The sequence below is a fragment of the Homalodisca vitripennis genome, chromosome 4 (genome assembly GCF_021130785.1).
Source record: "Homalodisca vitripennis isolate AUS2020 chromosome 4, UT_GWSS_2.1, whole genome shotgun sequence".
NCBI lineage: Eukaryota > Metazoa > Arthropoda > Insecta > Hemiptera > Cicadellidae > Homalodisca > Homalodisca vitripennis.
The window spans coordinates 170739066-170765520 of NC_060210.1; the positions used below are offsets into that span (position 1 = coordinate 170739066).

General features: G+C 31.6%; 1 protein-coding gene across 2 annotated transcripts in view; it reads right to left on the reverse strand.

Annotated features, from left to right (window-relative positions):
• Window positions 1-14: 14 nt before the first annotated feature.
• The window catches only part of LOC124360604 (multivesicular body subunit 12B), a 29630-nt gene continuing 3189 nt past the window's right edge, over window positions 15-26455 (reverse strand). For both annotated transcript variants that reach the window (XM_046814353.1, XM_046814354.1), the window contains exons 2-9: window positions 24835-24964; window positions 20631-20829; window positions 19890-20019; window positions 10491-10574; window positions 8658-8830; window positions 6569-6630; window positions 4668-4718; window positions 15-602 (exon numbers count right to left, since the gene is read on the reverse strand). In XM_046814353.1, coding sequence (XP_046670309.1) covers window positions 567-602; window positions 4668-4718; window positions 6569-6630; window positions 8658-8830; window positions 10491-10574; window positions 19890-20019; window positions 20631-20829; window positions 24835-24933 — 834 coding nt within the window. In that variant the 5' untranslated portion in view covers window positions 24934-24964 and the 3' untranslated portion in view covers window positions 15-566. The remainder of the gene's footprint in view (window positions 603-4667; window positions 4719-6568; window positions 6631-8657; window positions 8831-10490; window positions 10575-19889; window positions 20020-20630; window positions 20830-24834; window positions 24965-26455) is intronic.

The following is a 26455-nucleotide window of genomic DNA, read 5'->3' on the forward strand; positions in this document are numbered from 1 at the left end:
ATAAATAACAATACTGCAAAGTAACTTATGATTTACTGTTTGATAATTGTATATACAGCATAGTCAACTAGAGAGGTACAACTGTATAAAAATATCTAACAAGACACAATTAATCTAATATGTTAACAGGCAGAAAAGTACTTATCTATCTTCAAATTGATAAAAAATATTTACATTTCTATTAGAACCATCTTATACTTGAAGACTAGAACCATTAATTACAGCATGTTATAAAACATTATTTTTTAAACTTGCAATAAACTAAGTGGTACAGAATAAAATAGTATTATAAAGCAATGACATTCAAAATATACAAGAACCAAATAAATATAATAAAACATTCATGCTATTTTCTGGTAACAAGGCAATAGTTAACAATACTAAATTGTAAGCCAATCACTTAATCTGAAAAATGACAACTTAATGAAAATAAATTAATTTAAATTGGGTAAAAAATATAGTTACAGTAGATAAAATTGTAAAAACTCCAAAAATAAAATTACTGCTGACAACAAAATATCTGTACAAAATGTCTAAAGTCCACTCCTTACTAGTAACAGTAGTTATTACGTCTGCCGTTCAAGACGGAAGTCATAGTCGTACTGAAACAGAAATATACATATCTTTTTATAAATCAAGAATTCAAAAAGTTATATGGAATTATAGATACAACACTTATTTAAGGACACAATCCTGATAGTTCCATAAATAGATTTTTGGAAAAACCTTTATTGAATTGTAATCATGGTTCACCATTTAACTTGACTATCTTCTGTGAATTTTGGTATTAACAGATATATGCTAAATAAGAGTAGTTTCCTTGCTATGTCTGATGCTCAAAACTAATTATATTATTGTTCATTATCACACATAAAAATCCACAGCACATATTCTACGCCATGATTAGACACTGTATGGTTGAGAAATAACCCTTTTACAATAACTTATAAACTTTGTAATACAGAGGTTTATAAAAATAAAAATGAAATATATCCGATAAGTTCAGGGGTGGATTTAGCATAAACTGAGGATGGATCACTATTGGGGTGAGGAGGGAGGAGGAGGTCTTGATTATCCACCAGGTAATCAGAGAGTCTGATGTAAAAATTAAAAACAAACATCTTATAACACATTTTTACGCATTTTGGAGCCTAAAATTGACTTTTTTGTAATCATGAAATAGATTTTACAGCACAATTAATTCTGGACAAATTTGCAGAATTAATAACTATTGCCAATTTGTAATTCAGAAGAATATTATATTATGATATTTCTTAAAACAAAGAAAGTGTGACAAAATTTACTTTAAAGGTTTACTTACATAAGTTCCTAAATTGAATTTTCTATCATGTGAGAGACTTGAGTACTTTAATACATCTCAGATAGATCTCACTTCCACAAACACGAGGGGATTATAATAATTGAATATAATAGAAGGAGCCTCTGAATCTAAACGTATCTTGGACTGATGAGTGACGTCTAAACAAATATGGTGAGTGAGCCACCCTACATAGTGCAGTCATTGAAGCGAAAAATACGGTCTTACCTCCGAATTTTTTTCTGTGAACCGATTTGCATGAAATTTTGGAATTAGGCTCATCTTACCCTTAACTTCAAAAGTGAAAATGATCTGAACTCCGCCTATTATTTTTAAGGGGTGTATACAACCCCTTAATGGAAAAATTGACATTGAGCCATTTTATCGCTAGAAAACATGTCTAACAGTAAGTGGTGAAATTGTAAAGTGTTTTCTAACACAATTACCTCATACTAAAATCATTTTAAACCCCTTGAAAATCTTACAACCCTTGCAAACAACCCCTAAATTGAAAAAATCACAAAAAAATACTTTGGTATGACATAAAAAGATGTAAGTTTAGAGTAAGTAATATTTTATATTCTCTATAATAGTTATCAAATTTTTAACCCCCATTCAACCCTTGAAAACTACCACTTGAAAAAAAATTTTTTTGATAAAATTAAAAGGATTTAAATATTATTCCACACTCTCGAAAATGATTATCATATTCTTAAGCTTTTCTACCCTTAAAACTACCCCTAAATTAAAACAGTAAATATATATGATTACATATTTTAAAATAATTTAATTTAGAGTAAAAAATTGCCATTTATTGAATAAAATATTTACAAATTATATAAAATTCACTCAAATGTGTTATTTATACATATAAGAACGTTGGTATGTATTCATGCCTACGTTTCCAAAATATATGAGCAATATTATGTATATATATACACATTACAATAGTTTTGGGTCTCTATTATACTGCGTACTTTCACATTGCTCCAAATATTCACACTCTGACATTTTCAGTTACTAAGTAGAAAAAGATATGATAAGTTTTTGGACTATAACTCCTTCAATTTTCATGCTATCACAATTTATAAAAAAAACATTGTAAAGGTAATTAAGAGAGCTACAACATCCTGTATTGCAATATATAGTAAAAAACATTTTTCTCAAACGTTTAAGCGTTAAAGGGCTTAAGAGAGGCTGTGATTGCGCTGCCACGCGCTTTTTAAACAATTATATCTCCGTCAATTTTTGTTTGAAGGAAAAAAAAAAACCAGATTGTTTGTCAAAAAAATACCTAAATTTTTAATCCCTACACTTTTATACGTATCTGTCGTCATTTTTGAGATATTATGAAAAGTGGTGTTTTTTTTTAATTGGAAATTATTTTTAAATCGTGACTTTTTTGAAAAATATATGTCCTGAAGCAGCCAAACTGATACAATCTATCAAACTCTTCATAATAAAGTCAATTCTAGGCTGAATACGATTAATTTTAATTTTGGTGGAAATGGCACTTATGAAACCCATTGATTTAAAAGAAAAAACATTAGATGCTCCTCTTATTTGCAATACAGCTCACTTATTTTACGTGCAAAAGTTCAAATCATTTTCACTTTTGAAGTTAAGGGTAAGATGAACCTAATTCCAAAATTGTATGCAATTCGGTTCACAGTAAAGAAATTTGGAGCAATAATGCTTCAATGACTGCACTAACAGCAGGGCACTCTCCTCCATGTGCGTTTTCTAGTCATCTTACTACTTCTGTTTTGCATTATGACAACTGAAATATGCATTATGAAAATTTGAAATTGCAATAATATAAAGTTATTGACCAGTTGTGGGCATCTTTGGCCGTAAAGTCAAAATTATCATACTTTTTGTGTCAGAGTGAAATAAATTACAATTAATTTAGAATTATATTAGTGAGTATAGCTAAAAATATGGTAATGTTTACTGTATATAAGCAACCTCTCTAATACAAAATTATTCTTTATTTTCCATTTTGTTATTACTATAGTATCTCCACAGTGTAAATATTATTGTATTTATATGGGGGAGATACACTGAGCTGTCTGTAAACTAAAATTCAATAATAGTTATTAAAACTACTTTTAAGTATAATAAATTTGATTTTGAACATTGTATAAGTATTTGAGCCTAACAAAGCTCTCTATATTTATCCATATATTGTTACTTTACTTAATTGACATTTAAAATACATTCTTCTATAACGTTAGCATAACATCCAATTAAATAGATCCATACACACCTAAAATCCATCCTGTATTTTACATGAAATGTTCCGCAGTTTCGTCAAAAGTAGATTTATTAAAATAGATCACATGACTGTAAAGATTCTCCTTGATTTATTGAAATAACTTAGTCATGAAATATTCTTTTGGATATATATAAATATATATTAAATATACTATCTATATATTACTAAAATATATATATATATAATCACTATTTTAAGCAGAAAGATGAAAATAATCATGTACAACTACAGTATAAATATCATATTTGTTAAATATACTGTTTTGTAACATTTATATATCGTACTTCCAAGAGTTTTAAACCATTTTTTCTTTACAAAACTCAGAAACCATGTTTGTGCAAAACCATAACATTTTCAAGGCATTAAATCGCTAACTTAAATACATTGCTAAAACATTTTATTATATCGTGTAATAGTTAATACAACATAATGTTATGATTACCACAAACTAAAAATAATGTTTTCTAGTCTGTATTTTTTAAATAAATATTAAAATATTTTGTAATAAGTGAACTAACATTAATGGCAAGTGTAATAATTCATCATAGTTTCCCATATTGTTTCTTACAATTTTAAATTATTAAATGCAGCAATCAAACTACAGAAAACACAAAGTGCCAACTGCTGATGTGACGACCAAGGGCGTTAGGGTTCATACACAGGCATTCCCGACAATTTTGCCACTCTCTTCTATCAAGATTTTTGAAAAAAACTAGACATGTTAAGAAAGAACGTCTTCAAATAAAAGACAAAATTTAGTTTATTATTTACAACTTTCTTGCTGAAAAAACCTTCTCATACCATCGAAAACTGCTGAGCATTGCTGGATGTGCCAAAAAGTACCTGAGATAATTCCAAATATGCGAATGTGGTGGAACAATCTTAAGTTCTATTATGTTGGTTCTAATTAAAAACCATGAAATTGTACATGTACACTTTTCATTCACCTAAAAAGATACAAAGTCTAATATATATTTAGAAAATGTTTGAGGGTCTATGACCCCTGTGATCATGGACTTCTTAAATCCACCACAGGTCCTTATTGATAAACTTATTCTACTGTAGACGTACCTCTTTATCTAATTCCAACTGTGTTTTGGCCTTTATTGTAGGAATCCCCGACTGAAAAAAATAAATACTTATCACAAATCAATCTAAAGTAATAAACTTAGACTACTTGTTTCTTATACTATTATAAAATGGCAGATTTTGAACTTTAGCAATGCACAAGATTATAGTAAATTATTGTAGTTAGGGTCAGGCAGTATTCTTCAAATAGTTCACTTGAGCCATACAGAATTCTTCTTAGAGCCTAACTAAAAATGTTCAAATGAGTCCCTAAACTTTACAATTTTATGAAGATTTCTGTTGGTGTTGTGTCAAAGATATTCAAGAAGATTGTGTGCAGTTATTTTTTTACTTTTAACAGGTATTAAGCTGGAAGACATGGAAGTTAAATGTCAAATACTATTGGCATAGCGTCTGTTTGTTTTTATTGCTTGATGATATTACAAGAGTGAAATGTTTTTTATTCCCTTCCAACGTTAAAGAAATCCACCATCTGAGATTTTAACTACAGGTTAATGCCGGCGTGAAGTTTGGCTGAGTTGCGAATCAGGTCTTCAATACTGGAAAGAGGTGAAAGTCACTTGGCACTAGATTTGGCCTGAATGGAGCATGATCAAACACTCCCCATCCAGAATCATCCAAGAACTGCTGGATATGATTGCCATGTGTGAACATACAGTACATTATTGTGAATAAGAAGTTTTTATCTCAATTTTCCCCGACACTTGTTTTATATTTTCTACTGTTTCTACAATGTTTAATAATACTTTTAGTATTGATTGCCAAGCCTCGTTCATGGACATCAACAGTATCTTAAATTTTAAGAAAGTCTAATGATTATAAAACTATTCTCATGAATTGTTTTCACTGATTTTCCTCAAAAATTATCAGTGATCAAGCTAGGCCAACCACAATGTTCCTTGTTGTGAACATTGGTGTGGTCAATTTTAAAATCAATATACACCATTGTCTCACTCTTGAATCTTGGCGATGGCTTTCACTCAATTTAATAATTTTTTTGAACAAAAACCTTATTACTGAAAGCACTTTACAAGTGTTAGGATGTTCAATTGCACTGCACATTTAAACTAGCCACAGTGAGATATGTAGGAGAGTTACAGACTGCCTCCTACCATAGCTCGGTGAATACTAAGTATAGAAATATTTTTACCTCAAGATGGTGGCTTTAGCCCTCCTCCAAAATGTCTGTTACTTTCTGGAGAACCTCGTATATTTGTTAACAACTAACTACAAATGTGTTCAGACTTCAGACCAACGAAAAAAACAGTCTTGAACAGAAGTATATTGGCATGATGATAAACATTTTAGAAAGATTAGTTTACTTTACATTGTTATTACAGCTGACTATAAACATTAGTAACAAAACTAAACTTAAAAAAATTCTATTAAGAGGAAGATTTTGCTTATTTGGTCGGAGATTTTTATCAGTGGGGAAAAAGACATTGGAAAAACGTAGAAAAAACTTTTATTCTTAAAAAAAATATATGAGGAAGATTTTACTTATTTGGTCGGAGATTTTTGTCAGTGGGGAAGACATTAGAAAAATGTAGATAAAACTTTTATTCTTAAAAAAATTGTCATAAACTGTATACTTTACATACACATGAGGTCAGGAGTGAGCCATCACTACGCATGAGATGGCTGCCCAGGCCATACCGTGACGCATATAAAATTTTAGTGATTATTTTTTCTTTACCTGTGAATGGGTGTATGAAAATAAATGTGGTGTATACATTTTTCAAAGGATGTGTAACAGCGTGCTAAAATTACGATAGAGGCCTATAACAAAACTCTTTAAAGCAACTCATACATACCATTTAGAATAGAATAGAATAGAATAGAATAGAATACTTAAATACTGAAAGATGTTTAAATACACTTACTATTGTTGTTGTCGGTTCACTATTAAATTTTGCATTCATTATAAATGGTATTCCTTCTAGGCCTGCAACAAATAATTTACATATTAGAACAAATGTATGCAGCATTTCCCAGAATATATAATGTTTTTTAAGAATAATATACATTGTATATTCTTTTTTTATTACAAACACTTTCCCTCCCGAAATAATCTAAAGAAAGTTACACTCCCAGTGCAGCTGTTATCTCAAAATATCAAAAACTGATAACGCATTATTAGTTATAATAAATTTAAAACTCCATCAACCTGAAATCTTACAAGACAAAAATAATCATAAAAAGTGGATTTGGTTTAGTTTATATAAATTAGAAATTATGTTCGTAAACAAGTTTATGATTCCATTTTATCACCTAACTCTTAAATTGTGTACAGACGTTTTATCGACAAACTTTTTATTGGCTGAGACTTGCTAACTAACTTATGCAAGCCAAGTGTTAAATAATCTGTATCAATTTAGTATGAATCTATTAAAAATGACACCAATTATTGGGTGAAGTGAATAAAAAGTAATACTTCATTATATTGATTTTTAAGCAATTATTTTGTTTCAAGTGAATAACCAAAGGATAGTACTTGTATTTCCAGCACCCCGTTGTATTTACTTCAGATTCATGTAAATAAAACTTAGCAACCACTGCATTTCTATAACAATTGCTTTGTATTTATGGAGTCTGGATGATTGGCTCATGATATATGTTTGTGAGTATTGGAATGTCACTGATAAACAACTTTTACAGTTTGAGAAAGAATGCATTAATTTTTCAACTGCTGTGATTCTGCCTGTAAGTTATAAAACATAAGCTTTGACACAAAAAATAGAAATTTTCTATAAGCTGTGGCTAATCCAAGATTACAAATTGAACTTGTTGAAAATTTAGGAAAGGTTAGGAGGAAGCCAATAGTTTTTTGGAAACTATTATACTAGGAATAATTTTGACTTCTCAATGAGTTTTATTGACTGGGTGTTCTGTAAAACGGCAAGCAGCGCTCTGTTTACACAACTCTTTTTCAGAATACCATCAGAGCCTTCAGATTGATTACCGGACAAAATATTCAAAAGGTTATTTGAGCGTTGCATCTCATCAGGCAATTGAACATTATACACTTATCTTATTGTGGGGCTTGGAGAGAAAGTTGATAGTTCACAAAAGTGGAGCAATTACTATAGTATACTAAGTAATGAAGAAGTAACAAAATCATCTGTTCCGGACGGCCTGTAGTAGTAATTACCTAGTGATAGCAGTTGTGTATTCGTTTTCTTTCAATATTAGATTCTATAATTTTGTAGTAGTTGCTGTGACTATTTAGTTCTTTTTACACTATAAGTCCGCATAATAGTGCATAAGCCCAAACATAATTTTTTAATTATGGTGATTATGGGTTCTGAGAGCCGTGGTCAAAGAAAATGCACAAGATTTACAGGAAATTCAGTTATCAGAATGATTGCAATAAGAATAATCAAATGCTAATAAACTTTCAAAAACCTTTTAATTCAAACCTCTCTGAAAAATTACATAGACCACAAAAATAAATTGGAGCACAATAGTATTAATTCTTTCGAATTCTACAACAACAAAAAAGACAGTAAAATAAATTAACGTTTAAAATTGCTCTTACCTGCTTCAAATTAAAGATCATTCTGTGCAGGCACTCCAATCAAACACAGATTACTTAACTAATATGATGTAGATAAAACATGAAAACCTTCATTATTACATTTTGTACACAAGAATGAGCTACCCGACACTGTCCAACACATGCACTATTTTGTTTATTAACTTAAATGTTTTTATCTTTTATTATAGAACACCACCAATGATTCCTCTGTAGTACAGATGTGAAACAATCTAAAATAAAATTAGTCAAGGAGGATTTATTTCTAAACCTAAAAAATGGGGTAATGTTTGTTGTGTTTGTTTGGTTTATGATACACTATGCTGGCAATGGACAAGGAGGAGCAATTGACTTGCCTTGTATAACTGCATCAGAGATTCTCCTCTGCAGTACAGATGTGAAGCATTCTAGAAGACATCTAGTCAAGGAGGACTTACCATGATACGTTGCAATGGTGCTGTAGACGGATTGTGCTGGTGGTGGGCGAGGAGGAGCTGGTCGTTTTGGCCGGATCAAGTTCTCGTAATCGTGTGTAGGAGAACTATCGTCATTGCAACTGATGGGTATTCGAGGTGCTGGTCGTAAATCTCCATTTTTTAGGGGATTTAAACTAGAAAACAAAATTTTTTGTCATTAACAACAAGACTACATAATATTAGTAATAGAATAAGCAAAGGGATTTCAATTATTATATATCATACTGATGGAATTATACTAAATACTAAAATATGGTGTTCATATGCTGATACACATTTACGAAATATCAATATGTAGTAAGAGATACTTAAATTGTTTTTTTAATGAAGTATCACAACTTCTTGAATAGGAAAAGGAGTGATATGAAAAACTTATATAAGACAATAATATTTGGTTTAATAATGATTGAACATTTCAAAGCTATGATTAGAAAAATAAAACACAGAGTTACCATCAGTTAATGTACTTCATTATATCGGTTTATTACAGTAGATTTACATACAATAATGGTTTTTTTATGTGCTAATAAATAACTTTCTTGTGATTTGTACTACAATACATTTAGTTTAATTTACTAATAACACTAATCATTTTACTTAAAAAACATAGATTATTCCATTTAAAAAAATATTACCTTGACGAAGATAATCAGAATATGTTCAGTCCATCAAATTAGATGTAATAACTCTTGCATGTACACAAGCAAGTGACTATGTAGATAAATAGTAGATGAATGTATGCATTATTTATTTTATCTGTATAATTACTAGTATGTTTTTATTTGTTCTTGGTTGGATTCAGTTACTGTAACTGTAAAAATATTTTCTAAAAATAATTCACTTATTTACATTTTTTATTTCTTTATGAAAAGTTGAATATACAATTTGGGCACCAAATCATAAAGAAATAAACATTTCTATAAAAGAATACATAAATGAAATTATTAAATAGCTCCAGGCATGAGAAGTACTATAGTCTTTTGTTTGAGATTTGTTTTTGACGATGGATGGATTATGAAGGAAACAGGATTTTTCCGGACATTTGCCACTGTTCAGTGATACGATTGATATGATTTTTTGTATCACTGAACAATGGCAAATGTCTGGAATATCCTGTTTTTCAAAACTTGAGTTTTGGTACAGTAACCCAAATTGTAGTGTAGTAATTTTACTACACTATAAAAGAAATTAACAATAGTACTCTACTGTTAACATCTGCCTGGGGATCTGTGTTTATTTTCTTGGTCCCCACATATCTTTACTTTGGGTCCAAAGGGTTAACACAGGATTTATTATTTAAATAAATTATAAATCAAACTAACCTTTATTAACCTTAAAAAGTTTAAAATATCAAATAAAAAATTCATGTATGTACATTAAACACTTTAAGTTGTAAATATCAGTGTACAAATGAACACAAAAGTGGTAAACATTTCATTCAATTAGCTTTATTATTGTCTAAGAAAAGTTTACATCAAAGACCGTCAATTTACATGCTTAGTAGGTCTCTCAACTACCATGCTACTGGGTCCCCTTAACTCTTCACTGCTAAGTATATAGTGAGTGAGTTACACTAATGACAGTAGATACAGTCAGGATGATGTACCTATGCTATGCATAGAAATCCATCTTTGGATTCTTTAAATTTAAAATTTACATCTCATACAATTAATAATAATTATAAAAGTGTTATAAGAGTGATTTATTCTTATCACTTGTATTTAACACTTTTTGGTGTTACAGTACTAATATGGAACTAGAACAATTCCGTAATACTATCATTCTACTCTTCACCTGTAACCTAGAAGAGGAGTGTTGCTTGGAGGGGGTTGGTGTATAGGTCCTGTTTTAAAGCAAAGTAACACACCATTGATATCACTGAAACAGAAATATATTTTTTATAAATAGGTTTTAATATTTAAAATCAAGATTAAGATGAAATACTGTACATGGCTGGACAAGTTTAGTGATAACGGACTAGAAGGGTACTTGGAAAATATATAAAATCAAGTAAATTACTACTTCAAACCCAAAATAAAAATATATAAACATTTTTCTATAAAGACTTGATAAATACATAAATGTGAAATACTTATAATTATTCTTTACATAATTCCTGAGTTTTATAGTTTGTGGGAGTTTCGTCCCCACAACACCACTCATATCTATAGAAATTTATACATTAACTATCATTAAATGAAACATTACAGAAATAAAGTATAGTACATAAAGCAACAAGAGTGTAAGACGTTTACTGTGGCAAAACAGGCCAATTATGCACTTGATGAGGTGCAGCATATTTTGAACTACACTTTTCATTCAATTATTACTATTCTGGTTCATCATGCTAAAATAATTATCATACGTCTGTCTTTACCCTTCCCCCATACGACCATCTCCTTCCTGTCTCATTGTTTCATGTAGCACGTTGTGATACCACAGAAAAATGCTAGCATTGATTTTCTTGTTAGTGATCACTATCACTTGTGTGGGTGGGACCTGTGTTTGTGCTCCTATGTGCTGTGACAACACCTGGGTTCATTTTCTCCTGTCCGGACTTCAAGGTGTTGTCGGATATGATCATTTTTAAAATTTGTACTTCTTTAGTGGTAGTCCATTGCTGCATGTTGTACGTTTTATACAGGGTTAATAAAAAGTCTGGAGACCCCCGACTAATATTGTAACGGCTCACACGAGAAAAACTAAACTCGCCACACATTTATGTTATATTATGAGGTACTTTTTGGGCATAATTACTGCTTCATTCACAAACCCAAAATGGGGGATTTAGGGGGCAGCTCAAAAAATTTTAAATGTAAAGCCCCATCAAGTGACCTGTCATTTTCAAGCCCCTGATAAAAGAAAAACAAACAACGCAAACTAGAGGTCTCTATCTTAACCCAGTAAAAAATGACTGCCAATTGAAAATTGTATAAGCCAGAATAAACTACTTACAACATAGGAATAACTAACTTTTGGGACAGCTAAAACTGTCACTTTTAAGCACCACTCAGTTGATCTCTCATTTGTTAGGTATTCATAAAAGGTACAAAACTAGGAAAAGTGGAGAATTCTAATGAAACCCGTATTTTGTATTGTTCCCTATAAAGGAAAAGAAGAGATATTTAATAAGAATTTTCTAACATCGTTATGTATTTTTTTTAAGCAGATACTCTTGGCCATTACTTACCAGGCTTAACATTTCACAAGAAGTGTTCAAATTGCTTCCCCTCAGCGGCTTCACAATGCGCTAGTGTGGTGTAAACACGTGATACAACTCGCTGCAATGTTTGTTGAGGAAATCCCATGTATTTCCTGTACAACTCGATTTCTCAGATCATCAATATCTCGTGGCTTTGTATTGTACACTCTGTATTTGACATAACCCCACATGAACTAGTCGAGTGGTGACAGGTCTGGTGATCTGGCGGGCCACTCAATAAACCCACGTCTACCTATCCATCGATTTGGGAAAAACATTATCCCAAGTAGTGGCGGGACTTGCCAGCTATAATGTGGAGGTGCTCCGTCTTGTGGAACCAAACTTGTTCAAAATCATGTCTGGATGCCTGGATTGCTGGGAATTATTTGTTGTTGGAGCATACCTAAGTACACATCACCAGTAAGGTTCCCTTCAATGAAGAATGGTCCAATAATTTGTCCTCCCATCATACCTACCCAAACGTTAATTTTTTCGGGATGTTGAGTGTGTATTGTTCTTGCACCCAGTAAGGATTAACATCACTTCAGAGACGAGAATTGTGTCTATTTACTTCCCGTTTAGCATGAAGGTTGCTTCGTCACTGAATACAATATTATTTAAGTTTAATGTCTGGTTATCTATTTTGCTCATCATTTCATCACAATATTGTACCCTTCGATCGAAGTCATCTTCGTTCAGCTCGTGTACAAGATGAATTTTGTATGGATTGTATTTATTTTCATGTAAAATCTTACAAACGGATCCCTGAGGAATCCCCACTTCTCTTGACAAAGCAGTTGTTGACACATGCAGGTTTTCAACACAGACATCAACACCTCCAGACAATGGTCTTCAGTTCTTGCTGATCCTCGGTCTTCCAGATTTAGGCCGATTCTTCACTGAGCGTGTTTCTTCAAAACGTTTAATTGTTTTTTCAACAGCAGATTTTGATATAGGGTTTCTATCAGGAAATGTTTCATTAAATAAATGTCTCACTTGTTCATATGATCGAATTCTTTCATTAAATAAATGTTATCACTTGTTCATATGATCGAATTTCTATCACCATATCCACGCATCATTAACAATGTAATACGTTCCTGTTCGCTTAGCTCCATGATAAAATTAAGGCATAATGTGACTCAAGTCAGTAACGGCAAGACACTGATGGTATTGACAACATGAAACAATGATAAGACTAGTGTAAAACAACAGATAATTCGGGACAAAGTTCATAACTAGTGGAATGTAGTCCTCCTGCAGTTAGGGAAATTCCCAATATTTCTTTAAACTTTTGTTATTTGCTAGGTTTGATATTTAAACCCATACTTCGTTTTGAGATTGTTTTGCCTTTTAAATACCTAACAAATGAGAGATCAACTGAGTGGTGCTTAAAAGTGACAGTTTTAGCTGTCCCAAAAGTTAGTTATTCCTATGTTGTAAGTAGTTTATTCTGGCTTATACAATTTTTCAATTGGCAGTCATTTTTTTACTGGGTTAAGATAGAGACCTCTAGTTTGCGTTGTTTGTTTTCTTTTATCAGGGGCTTGAAAATGACAGGTCACTTGATGGGGCTTTACATTTAAAAATTTTTGAGCTGCCCCCTAAATCCCCCATTTTGGGTTTGTGAATGAAGCAGTAATTATGCCCAAAAAGTACCTCATAATATAACATAAATGTGTGGCGAGTTTAGTTTTTCTCGTGTGAGCCGTTTACAATATTAGTCGGGGGTCACCAGACTTTTTATTTAACCCTGTATACTTTTTATACATTAAATTTCTTACAGCCGACGAACATAGATTTCAATCCTCAAAATGTATTGTTATTCATTTTGTAACATATAAAAGATGACAAATGTCCGAAAACCCATTATTATTTAAAACCTTCCATCATCAATAACAACTTAAAGAAAGAATCAGATTATTGTTACACTCTAAGTATGTTTATAGGATCGAGCTGTAAACAGTGTTCCAATGAGACTTCTGTTGTACATTTTTCTGGGCATAGGAGTCTAGCTGGAACACGCAAGCTGAAGCACAATTTGTTGCCAAACCTAGAAAGTATCATTGATGGGATATGTCCAATATAGCACATCACTGGTGAATTCTGTTGGAACACGCAAGCTGAAGCACAATTTGTTGCCAAACCTAGAAAGTATCATTGATGGGATATGTCCAATATAGCACATCACTGGTGAATTCTGTTGGAACACGCAAGCTGAAGCACAATTTGTTGCCAAACCTAGAAAGTATCATTGATGGGATATGTCCAATATAGCACATCACTGGTGAATTTTGTTGACCAATCCTATTTATTAACCTCGGTAAACCATCTGGATTTGGATTGCCTCTAGTCACTAATATTATTTTATTAAAGATTAACTTTATTTTTAAGTATCGAGTTAAATGACTATATTTTGGTACAGAAATCTTCATTCATCAACATCCAGATGATAATGGTGTCAGTTACAATAAATAACAATGTTTTTAACTCTTTCACACTATAGAGTGGATCCTCGGCTACCCACTGCCAAAGTCTTCTGCGGATTCTATCTGCAGGACCATTATTTACTTTTCCAGGAAGTAGGTTAAAAAATTTGGCTCCTGCATAAGACGGCTTCTTTGAGTACAGTGTGGTTCTGTGAAAAGGCAGGTTAAAGTCATTTGCAGACCTGTTGTTAAACCTGTGAGTTTCACTGTTACAGGGCAAGAGACAGAGCTTGCAAGTGTGTAAAATGGCTTTAGAGATGCAATGCATGAATAGGCCCTACTGCATTAAACTGTTGAGTTTTAATAAAGTGTGGTGTGTTATTTATATTTTTTAATTGGTATGTGTTTAGATACAATAGTCTACTAATTGAATGACTAAAGCAAGAGACAATTCTTTTAAGTCAAAGTTTTGTAATTTGTTTGTTAATAATAACAATGCTTGATTGGAAAAATGTCGTCCTACCGAGTTATCAAAGCAAGAATTGTATTGCTCTCTGTCCTATATAGTTTCAGGATCTAAATTTTTTTTTTTTGCCAATAAGGTATTGCCATATAACACTCTGGACCCCATGCAACAATGATAATGTTTTGAGTTAATGTTACATTTAATATGTTCCAAATTTTTGCCTGGGGTTTAAAGAATGAAAATGTAATATTTTTCCAGTAAGTTACTGTCATACAACACTTTAAATACTGAATAACAACTTTAATGTACAGTATTGTTACACTGCACACGTTCTGCATTGTCTCCTGGAGCTCAGGGTGTTTTTACCACAACCACTATTTTAACAGCAGAAATAATATTGTATTAAAATGTTGTGTCATACAACACTTTAAATACTGAATAACAACTTTAATGTACAGTATTGTTACACTGCACACGTTCTGGATTGTCTCCTGGAGCTCAGGGTGTTCTTACCACAACCACTATTTTAACAGCAGAAATAATATTGTATTAAAATGTTGTGTCATACAACACTTTAAATCCTGAATAACAACTTTAATGTACAGTATTGTTACACTGCACACGTTCTGGATTGTCTCCTGGAGCTCAGGGTGTTCTTACCACAACCACTATTTTAACAGCAGAAATAATATTGTATTAAAATGTTGTGTCATACAACACTTTAAATCCTGAATAACAACTTTAATGTACAGTATTGTTACACTGCACATGTTCTGGATTGTCTCCTGGAGCTCAGGGTGTTCTTACCACAACCACTATTTTAACAGCAGAAATAATATTGTATTAAAATGTTGTGTCATACAACACTTTAAATACTGAATAACAACTTTAATGTACAGTATTGTTACACTGCTCACGTTCTGGATTGTCTCCTGGAGCTCAGGGTGTTCTTACCACAACCACTATTTTAACAGCAGAAATAATATTGTATTAAAATGTTGTGTCATACAACACTTTAAATACTGAATAACAACTTTAATGTACAGTATTGTTACACTGCACACGTTCTGGATTGTCTCCTGGAGCTCAGGGTGTTCTTACCACAACCACTATTTTAACAGCAGAAATAATATTGTATTAAAATGTTGTGTCATACAACACTTTAAATCCTGAATAACAACTTTAATGTACAGTATTGTTACACTGCACACGTTCTGGATTGTCTCCTGGAGCTCAGGGTGTTCTTACCACAACCACTATTTTAACAGCAGAAATAATATTGTATTAAAATGTTGTGTCATACAACACTTTAAATCCTGAATAACAACTTTAATGTACAGTATTGTTACACTGCACACGTTCTGGATTGTCTCCTGGAGCTCAGCATGTTCTTACCACAACCACTATTTTAACAGCAGAAATAATATTGTATTAAAATGTTGTGTCATACAACACTTTAAATCCTGAATAACAACTTTAATGTACAGTATTGTTACACTGCACATGTTCTGCATTGTCTCCTGGAGCTCAGGGTGTTCTTACCACAACCACTATTTTAACAGCAGAAATAATATTGTATTAAAATGTTGTGTCATACAACACTTTAAATCCTGAATAACAACTTTAATGTACAGTATTGTTACACTGCACACGTTCTGCATTGTCTCCTGGAGCTCAGGGTGTTTTTACCACAACCACTATTTTAACAGCAGAAATAATATTGTATTAAAATGTTGTGTCATACAACACTTTAAATACTGAATAACAACTTTAATGTACAGTATTGTTACACTGCACACGTTCTGCATTGTCTCCTGGAGCTCAGGGTGTTTTTACCACAACCACTATTTTAACAGCAGAAATAATATTGTATTAAAATGTTGTGTCATACAACACTTTAAATACTGAATAACAACTTTAATGTACAGTATTGTTACACTGCACACGTTCTGGATTGTCTCCTGGAGCTCAGGGTGTTCTTACCACAACCACTATTTTAACAGCAGAAATAATATTGTATTAAAATGTTGTGTCATACAACACTTTAAATCCTGAATAACAACTTTAATGTACAGTATTGTTACACTGCACACGTTCTGGATTGTCTCCTGGAGCTCAGCATGTTCTTACCACAACCACTATTTTAACAGCAGAAATAATATTGTATTAAAATGTTGTGTCATACAACACTTTAAATCCTGAATAACAACTTTAATGTACAGTATTGTTACACTGCACATGTTCTGCATTGTCTCCTGGAGCTCAGGGTGTTCTTACCACAACCACTATTTTAACAGCAGAAATAATATTGTATTAAAATGTTGTGTCATACAACACTTTAAATCCTGAATAACAACTTTAATGTACAGTATTGTTACACTGCACACGTTCTGCATTGTCTCCTGGAGCTCAGGGTGTTTTTACCACAACCACTATTTTAACAGCAGAAATAATATTGTATTAAAATGTTGTGTCATACAACACTTTAAATACTGAATAACAACTTTAATGTACAGTATTGTTACACTGCACACGTTCTGCATTGTCTCCTGGAGCTCAGGGTGTTTTACCACAACCACTATTTTAACAGCAGAAATAATATTGTATTAAAATGTTGTGTCATAAGACATGTGTATAATAAAGTAGCATAGTATATTTTTAAGTTATTTTAACTATAAATTAAGCAACATTTATATTTTATAGCTGAATTTTTATTCTTAGCCTAAGAGAATAATAATTTTACAAAGTATGTTATATGTACAGTCTGTATTACTCAAGAGTTAATTTAAAAGAGGTAAACGTACGCCTTAGCAATGGTTAGCAATCGACCAGTATAAATTAGTCACTCATATTCATTAGAAACCTAATGTTTTAATATATACAAACACAAACTTAAATTTCATATAACTTTATTCATAAAAATGTATATTCACAAAAATGCACGTACCATAAATGAATTATGCATACAATGTATAGCACAATGACTGTAGTTGATAATTTATTAAACGTTTTATTTCTAAACTCTGATATTAATTGGTACATGATCTTTTAACAAAATGCAAGTGCATGTTGATTGTAAAACTTATCAATTGAGAGTATAGCACTCCTTTAATCAATTTATTCTTTCATCTGTTCCTTTCTCTCTATTATATATGACAATACTCTAAAAACCTTTCTCATATATATGTTGTTTTTTTGTAAAACTCTAAGTGTGGGTGTGACATGACTTATTTCTAGTATTTTACAAATAGGCTTGAAAAGCCTTATCACATAATATTTTGCGAGGGCTAACCAGAAAGTAGATTACGTTTCGCTCTGTAGTCGCTAGGGGCATGGCAATTTGGTGTCAGGGCGTTTATCCGTTCAGTGGGTATCCGGCTGTGCTAGTGAGAGGTTACTGTTGCTCCTTGTTGTTTTACAATAGCAGTTTAAAATGTGTGGCGCAATTGAAAATTCTATAAGCTGTGAAGTGCGGTTGTTAATATGGCTTTTGTTGCCTGAGCACAATAAACCGATTGAGATTTATCGCCAAATCTGTGAAGTCTATAGAGAATGATGTAATTACTGAGGATAAGAGTGCGTCAGTCGTGCATTACGTTTAAAAATGGCTGAAGTTATTTTGCATGATGATAAACAAAGTTGACAGCCAAGCATTGTGACTGATGAACTTGTTTCTTAAGTCAATGAGAAAAAAGAAGACCGCAGATTCATAATAACAGAACTCTCATTTAGTTTTCCTCAAATTTCAAGGAGTTCTTTACACAAATTTGCTACGCTGAAGTTAGATTACCATACATTTTTTGCAAGATGGGTACCGAAAATACAAGAATACAGAAACCTATACAAATCAGTGTATGGCTGCTTCATTGACAATTTTTAGACAGTAAAAAGATGGTGACTCGCTGCTTGATCGAATCATTACAGGAGATGAGACTTGAGGAAAAACATCTATTTCAAAACAATATTACTGTCTATGGAGTGGGGGCACACACACTCCCCCAAAAACACAAGGAAATACATGCAAACATTGTTGGTACAGAAGATTACGGCAACTGTTTTTTGGGACACCAAAAGAGTTTTTCTTGTTAATTTCTTAGAACATGGTGCAACCATAAATTCTACAAGGTATTGTGAAACCTTGCAAAAGTTAGGATAAGCAATACAAAACATGCACAGAGGAAAGTTAATTTTGAAAATTTTGTTTTTGCACTACAATGCCCAACCACATATGGCAAATCAGACTCGAGAAGTCCTGGATACTTTTAAGTGGGAGGTGTTTCCACAACTGCCTTACAATCCGGACCTTGCACCCAGCGACCACTACCTGTTTCCACTAATGGCTTTCCACGCAGCGCTTTATTGATGAAATGAAACTGTGAGAGGGTGTGACTACCTGGTTGAAGTCTCAGGCAGCAGTATTTTATAATGCTGGAGTTTCAAAACTAGTTCACCGCTATGATAGTGTTTAAATTTGTATGGTGACAATTTTAAAAAAATAGTATTTTAGTGTCACTTGCGAATGTGATGTAATAACATTTTATTTTCTTATACTTTGTTTTTTGTCTATATCAAAACTTAATCTACTTTCTGGATAGCCCTTGTATATTATGTTTTTCCACAATGAATACAATTTTGTTACATACTATATTGCCCCAAAACTTAAGGTTGTAGAATTTCTATACTCTTGAAATATTCTCTAGCTGTTAAGTCATCTTATTAGTTTATGAAGACTTTTTAGAAGTCTTCCAAATTAATACACAACATACAAAGAAAAGACATGTACTATTCCCTAATTCAAACCATTGTAACTTATGTTGTATATAAGATAATTGAGTATATAAAATACAAGATCAAATAACATTTAATCTTTTAATCCTAATTAATTTTTTCAAAGGACTTTATCATTTGAAGAACATTGCAATAGTGCAATGTTATATACAAAAGGAAATGTTATATCTCTAAGGAAAAATATACCGAACAATTAATAAATTTCATAAATAATATTATTTAATACCAGCACACTAAAACTAAGACAATGAACCATACCATTTATTGACAACTAATAACAACAATTATAAGTTTGTAAAGCTACTTACCCAGCAAGAGAGAAACCCTCTGGTGCCTTTTTTGCTCTTCCCAATAATATAATGTCTGTGACGGCTGAAAGAGCAAGATTCCGCCTAGTCAACCGGTAACACATTTGACGTTTGCGCCATGCTTTTTGCTCTGATAACACAAACAGATTTTGTTTAATTAATTTATTCACTTAGATTAAGATTTAATTTTTTTATAAATCACAATTTTTCTGCACAATAGTTATTCAAATTTATGGTCAGGAGAGGTTGTTAACCAAGTTATCAACTGTTTACCTGTTCATTTAAATCAGTGTTAAAAATGAAAGGTTTCAAATCTTTACAAAATTACACGCCGAAGATAAATGATTTGAAGAGCTCCAAAACGTGATCAATGCTGAATGTTTTAAAACCGTCCGGACAAGAATGTTAGCTCTTAAGTGTCACAGTGTGTCAAGTATTGCACGCTGTATAGTAATACAATACCAAAAACATCCATATAAAAATTCTAAGTAAGTGATTTATATTCAAAAGACCTCTAGTACCACAAATTTAAATGTTAGTTTTTGATAGAGAGAATTTGTTCTACTTGTTACTTTGTCATACTTTTAAATTTCTACATGATATTGAAACGAAAAATTATTTTCTTTTGAGGTGAAGTTAGGATTATTTTAGACCTCTTTTCCACTTAACCTCGTATTTGTTCTCTTCAAACCAATTGCTGTTAATCAGTATACAATTATTGTTAAGCTATAAGATATTTACCAGAATCAATTGTCCGAGGTATGAGGCAGTAACCATCTGGAGGAGTTTCTTTTTCATTAATAACTCCAATATTTTCAACCACATAATCAGCAATTCCTTCCGTTTTACTTAAACATATATAGCGAGTTATTTTACGTCCAAAGAAATTAGCCTCCCTCCACAGATCAGCATCAGCGTCTTGATCGTGAGTTCTAGACACCTGGAAAGTTTAGACATCAATTACATATCTTTTTATACACATGGGATCTTAATGCGTCATAACACTGAACTTGATAAAAGAGTCTTAAATCACCTGTTTCAGATAATACAATTAAAAAGAAGATATGTTAAGTGTATTAAGCGATTCGGAAAAATTATGTAATTAATTGGTTTTATAATTTTATTTTTAAACAGTATCATTTACATTATTAATATTTTAAAACATAAAAAAATATGAGCAGTATTACTTGTAGATTATTCAAGTAATCTTTGGAGCTGAGAGCTATTTTGCATAGTATGCACACATCTTGTTTTTGTTGAAATTGATAGAGGAATTTTTCTTAAGAAAGAAACTGATCATCAGCTACACTAGTTTTGGTAGTTAGGGCATCAGAAAGGGTTAAAAATATGAAAGGGTAGTTTTATACACAGATTATGTATTTTCTAGCTTGGTACACTTAAAACCGAAGTTAAGACACTTCATAGTTATACCACCAGACAGCTATTTAAATAGACAAAGTTAGCACTTTAGAGGTATGTATATGGTTAGCTGATATTGATTTAACCCTTTTAGTGCATACGAACATTACGAAAAACTACTGAGAAATGCCAACATCCGTATATATGGCCGTTGTGAAAACTACCAAATAATACCAACTTCTGTATATACGGACGTTCTTGGTAAAAATCCTACTGCGATAATATTTTTAAGCGCTATTAATTTTGTATATATAAACAATCAGAATAAACCAATTTACAGCAAAAACTGTATAGTAATTTTGTACGATTAATTGGATGTTTAGTGTAAAATAACACAGAAAGTAAAAATGTTGCTATCTAAAAACATCATAACTTTTACAATTTTTAAAATATCAATCTAAACTTTTTATGTTTGTATTTAGTTTAATTTTTCTTTAAATAAACATGTTTTATAGTGGAGTAATTTTTTTAAGTGCTCTTTCTCTTAAAAAACATACAGTAAACAAATATTTTTTTAGCTTTTAAAATTAAATTAGTTTTATGGTTTTTATGAAGAAAAATTATTTTTCTGCTAACTCATTCTAAATAAAGTTTCACTTATTCAGAACTCAGTGATGATAGCCTATGTATTTTATAAACTGTGTTTAAATGTTATTAGTTAAGATTTGGCCTAAGTGAAAAAGTGAAAAATGTAAATTTAGACAAAAAGTAGTGTTATTTATACAATTTTAAGATACTAAAATAATTTTTGGCGTATGTCTACAATTTTAGTTGTTTTACATAGCAGTATCAGTTATTTTAGGACTTTTTTAAGTGGTATTTTGCATAAGAAACTGGAAAAATGTTCAAAAATTGTTGGTAATTAATTACAACTTGTGTTTTTTAAATATAATAAATTAACAGTACATGTATGTCATGTTATAGGTGTTTTTAGGTAAACAATTCATCTGTAAAAAAATAAATAACAATTAGGAGCCTATTAAAACCCGTTATTATTTTATGAATACTTTAGTAAAATGTGCTAAATCACTAAAAATGAGCTTGGTATTTTTCAGCAGCACCTTGAGAGAAATCTCTGGTATTTTTGGAAAATTCTTTTTATCATTCTCTGGCACTAAAAGGGTTAAGATTTATACACCTCTAACAAGCAGTTTAAAGTATGCCAAGCGAAGACAATATTATTTGAGAAAAATGTATTATTATTATTTCTTTTTTAAACCTTTTTAATACCCTCCCATTTTGACATTCACCAAACTACAGTGGCTCTAGTATCCAGGATTATTGTAATACGTATGTTAGAAACAATTCAATTAAAAGTTTCTGACATAGTATAGTATCAATCAATAAATACTACTCATACAGAAGAAAATACAGAATAGGCATCAAGAATATTAGAAGTAAAAATAATGTCATGGTATGAAGAATGTTACAAGGAATATGTTTTAAGTTACAATACGTTTAAAAGCCATTAAATAATCACAAGTAAGGGCTAATAGTGTAATTGATCTGCAAACATCACAGCAGATACTATGTAACTCTGTTCCTCAGTTTTAACAATCTTCTTTTATTTGTTTAAGTTCATAATTAACTATAGATAGTTTGAGATTATAACAAGATTATAAACACTTGCTTGTTATCTATTACAATAGGAACATGAGATCTCGATAACTGTCATCGAATGGTGATCACACTGATCAGACAATCATTATAATTAAATAAAATGAAGCCGACATAAAGTATCACAAAGAGAATTTGTATTGTAGTATTTGGAGGGATGGATGGGTGGCTGAGCTATACACACACCAGTCTACTATATTGTTTATGTTGTCAACAAATAATCATGAGTGTATAAAACATTTTATATTCCAAATAAAGTTAAAAAAATTATTCCATTATTATTTTTGTTATACTCTATGCTTTCACCCTTCCCCCTTCCCCCTTCAGTATATACCACCGTCCTTGTACTGGTCCTAGCTGACTGAAGTAAGCGTAACCGTGGATCAGTGTTCATCCCACTAACCTACATGACCTGGACAAATATCATACCCTTCTGCAGTTTAAAGATTATCCAGACAAATTAAGATCTATTCCTACAACGTTTGCATCCTTGTGTGAAAGAATTTGATGAGGGTTAGAGAATTCTACCAAGAGACCAATTCTGAATGAAACTATGAAATTTGATGGAAGTGATGGAATGGCTAGTGGGTGCTAGAATTTATTGAAGTTTGAACAAATAAGCATAAAGAAGAAAAAATGAGAGATCTTCTGTCATTACATCCACATGTTCCTTGGCACCCAAAATCAAATAAGATAATATGGCTAGGATTAATCCTGACCTGGCTCCTTTGTCTACACTTGTTCCCTAGTTCTTGAGCAACAATGTAAACATAAGTTAATCAATGGATATCTTCATTGGCAACAGGTTTTAAAGAAGAGGGCTTTCAAAACATTGTTGTTCAATGAGTATCATATTTGGTACCATGATAGATAATAAAATTGACAACTTTGTCAATAAGTAATGTATACTTTTTAACAAAAATAAAATATTCTGTGTAACCATTTTACTTATTATCATTACGAAAGATATCCAGAACATGTGTGCTGAGGCTCTCATGGGCGGGAGACTTTTTTTGACATGTTGCCTTCATTGCCATGCAGCCCGATTCCTCTCCTCGGCAACAAGACCGGTTCAAGGTCAGTATGTTGAGAACAGTCAATGCGACAATACATTCAGTAAAAAATGTCAATCTAATCTCCCTCCAGGTGCGAAATACGCAGTTTCATCAGTTATCTCATTTGGAAGGGTAAACCCTGATTTTGGTTTATAATGAGTTAAAAACTGCATGTGGAGATAAAGCTATGAATCGTACGAGTGTGTTCAAATGGTGTAGTGAGTTTAAAAACAGTTGTACGTCTGTGCATGATGATCAGAAGATGGATGACCTTCAATTGCGACTGAAATACAAGAAAAAATTGGATACATGCTCCGTAATGTAATGACTACAAATGTGGATGAACTTGCTGCGATATTTCAGCAAATCTCCAGTACATGAAACCATCTCAAAAACCCTTGGACATTGGAAAATGTTCGTGAGTTGGATTCCAAAACAGTTGCGAGACCAACACAAGTTGAATTAAGTGGAGGCCACGCTGAAAACTCCAGAGATAAATATCTCCACTCCATTGTTTGGAACAATGCAGTTTTTACCTCATTATAAACCTCAAGTAGAGTTTTTTCCCTTCCAAATGAGATAATAGATGAAACTGCATATTTTGCACTTGGAGGAAGATTGGAATGACATTTTTCATGAAACATATTGTAGCATAGACAGTTCTCAATGTACTGACATTGAACCAGCCTCATTGCAGGTGGGAGGAATCAGGCTACACTGCAGCATTGCCAATATATCAGAAAAAAATTTTCCCAATCGTGATAGCTTCAGTACATTTACTTTCTGAATATGCCTCATATTTTTATTTACTTTTTTAACAAATCTTGTATTTAAATTATTTAAGAAAGACTTACCACATAAAATCCTGGAGGACATTTTGAAGAGTCTTCAATAATACAGATAGCTGTTATAGGTTTATCATCTGGAAAGGCTTTCAGAACTTGGTGCATCATATTCAATCACTTCAATTTGGTATGGATGTGCCTAAAAATGTTTAAAATCTTTGTTTTGAATGGTTACAAGTAATTGATACATCACTAATGTAAGGCTGGAGCCATACATGAGTTTACAAAACCATTAACCTATTAGACATGTTAAGTTTTATTTCTGTTTAGAACAAACCGAAATGCAATTATTAAAAATTAAGAGAACACCATAAACTACGTTCATTTTGACTTATACAAATTGTATTAGAATCAGAAGAAGACATGGCTAAAACAAATGCCACATGGCAAAATGACATGGTAAAAGACAAAGGCCTGAATTGATATTTTCTGATTCTTAATATAACAGAAAAATAATTGAATGGGTTACATTCAGAAGCAATAACATAGACACATACGAGACACAAACAATAAGCTTAGATTTTACAATAATTACTTAATATTTTAAGTATTAATAAAATCAATTTACTGTACATCGGATACATTCATTTTCAATTAATAAATCTTTCTTTTATTATTAGACTCTTGGACTGCTCTGAAAACGGTCCAAAATAAATTTAAGTTTCCTAAACATTCGGATCTGCTGATTGACACAAGTGGCTTATAACGAGTAATCGTGAGTAAATTATTTACAATTAAATGATAATCCGTGGATACTTCATCTACGTTGCCAGAATATGAATCTCAGAAAAATCAACATGGTGATTTGACCCTGTAAGTGTTGGCGATGATGAAATCATGGCTATAATAACATCAACACATATTTTAGATCTTGTCACTTTCTGATTGAAATATTGAATCTGATCTAAAATTTAATGATCGAAAAATGAAACCTCTCTAGACCCATATGAAGTAGCTACCTTTTTTCAGAATGAGACTACGAGTTCGGAGTTCGTCGTGTGTTGTTTTTAAATCAGCAAAAGATCATTTTATGTGATCGGAAGTTACCAGGTGGATAGTACCATACATACCAAATTAGGACGTAAGTTTTTTTCATTTATTAAATTTATTTGCATTATTTTCAAATATCTTTTTGTCCACACTGGGAACGAGATTCACATTATTAACCTCTTGCAATCGTTCTCCTGAACAAAACAATATAAAGGTTTTAGAGGATGAAACTGACAAACAATGAAGCTAGCACTGATGGCTGGAGACACTTGTGTCACCGCAATGTAAACTTTTATTCTCAGAAGATTTAAATGAATAAACAACGTCTTGTTGGGTAAAATCCCCTTGATTTCTGTATTCCATGACAGAAAACTAAAATCTTACAAAAAATATCTTTGCAATAAATTGTAGACACGTTGATTTTTTAAATAGATAATACGTTAAAATTTATCACAATAAATATTTTTCAAATTATATTTTAAACCTGTGATTTTTTATAAATGTACACTAGGCTACCAATTACCTACACCTTTTAGTTACAATTTATTTGGCCTTGAAGTTAGTAATATAGGCTATGATTGTACAATTAGCTGACTATAGAGGTAAACAAGTCTGTTTTTATTGTTGTGTATGTCTTAAT